Here is a 959-nt window from a genome sequence, read left to right on the forward strand (position 1 = left end):
TGGCTGGGGACACCAGTAACAGCTCCTCACCAGTCTCTACAGGTGCCAAAACCAGTCGGGCAGGTGAGTTGGGTGCCAAGACTGAAAGATCTCCTGCTGCCACTGTTCCTACTTGGATCCTCGGAGAGCCCGCAGGGCGCTGGGGAGGCTGATGCCATCCCTGCCAGGGAGAGGGGCCGCTGCGGCGGTTTGGCAGTGTGAGGGTTTGCTACTCATTGCACTCTTGGGGATGGATCAGTCCTGATGCTGAAACCACGGTTTCAGGGGTGGTTGGAAGCAGCCGCAGTGGTGCTGGGGATTTGGGTGCCAGGGCTGGGGAGGAATCCTCCTCCTCCTCCTTCTCCTCCTGCTGACAGCTCTCTCGGCTCCCCTTGCAGACCCTAAGAAAACAGCCAGTCGTCCCACTAGCCGTGCCGGGAGCCGGACGGGGAGCCGGGCCAGCAGCCGGCGGGGGAGCGACGCCTCCGATTTTGACCTGCTGGAAACGCAGTCGGCGTGCTCGGATACCTCGGAGAGCAGCGTGGCTGGCGGGCAGGGCAGCTCGCGCCGGGGGATGGCCAAACCCTCCAAAATCCCCACCATGTCCAAGAAAACAACCACTGCCACCCCAAAAACTCCAGGCCCTAAAAGATAATACTGTACCCACATCCTCCTGAAAGAGAAATCCCACCCTGTGTCCGATTTTTAACCCCACTGCGTACATTGGATGTATATTTATTCTAAATGGGAGAAACTATATTGTTAAAAGTGTAAAAGAAAGTTGTGTTATGAAGCTGCCTTATTTGGGATTTGGTTTTGGTTTGGGGTTTTTTTTTTTTGGTTTTTTGTTTTTTGGGGTTTTTTTGTAAGTTACAATTTTCATGTGAATATTTATGTAGATAAAAACTGCCTCTTGGCGACCCCTGTTCAGGGAGGGGCCTGGAAAACTGAAACGTGGGAGAGAAAGAAAAAAAAAAAAA

The 959-nt window shown here is 53.3% G+C and overlaps 1 protein-coding gene across 1 annotated transcript in view; it reads left to right on the forward strand.

The window, feature by feature from the left end:
• Positions 1–634, forward strand: part of MACF1 (microtubule-actin crosslinking factor 1) — a 36,526-nt gene extending 35,892 nt beyond the window's left edge. Inside the window, exons 45-46 of the mRNA XM_010144136.1 lie at positions 1–63; positions 378–634. Coding sequence (XP_010142438.1) covers positions 1–63; positions 378–634 — 320 coding nt within the window. The remainder of the gene's footprint in view (positions 64–377) is intronic.
• Positions 635–959: the final 325 nt, after the last annotated feature.

This window comes from Buceros rhinoceros, unplaced genomic scaffold (assembly GCF_000710305.1).
Source record: "Buceros rhinoceros silvestris isolate BGI_N320 unplaced genomic scaffold, ASM71030v1 scaffold18249, whole genome shotgun sequence".
NCBI classification, from domain to species: Eukaryota; Metazoa; Chordata; class Aves; order Bucerotiformes; family Bucerotidae; genus Buceros; species Buceros rhinoceros.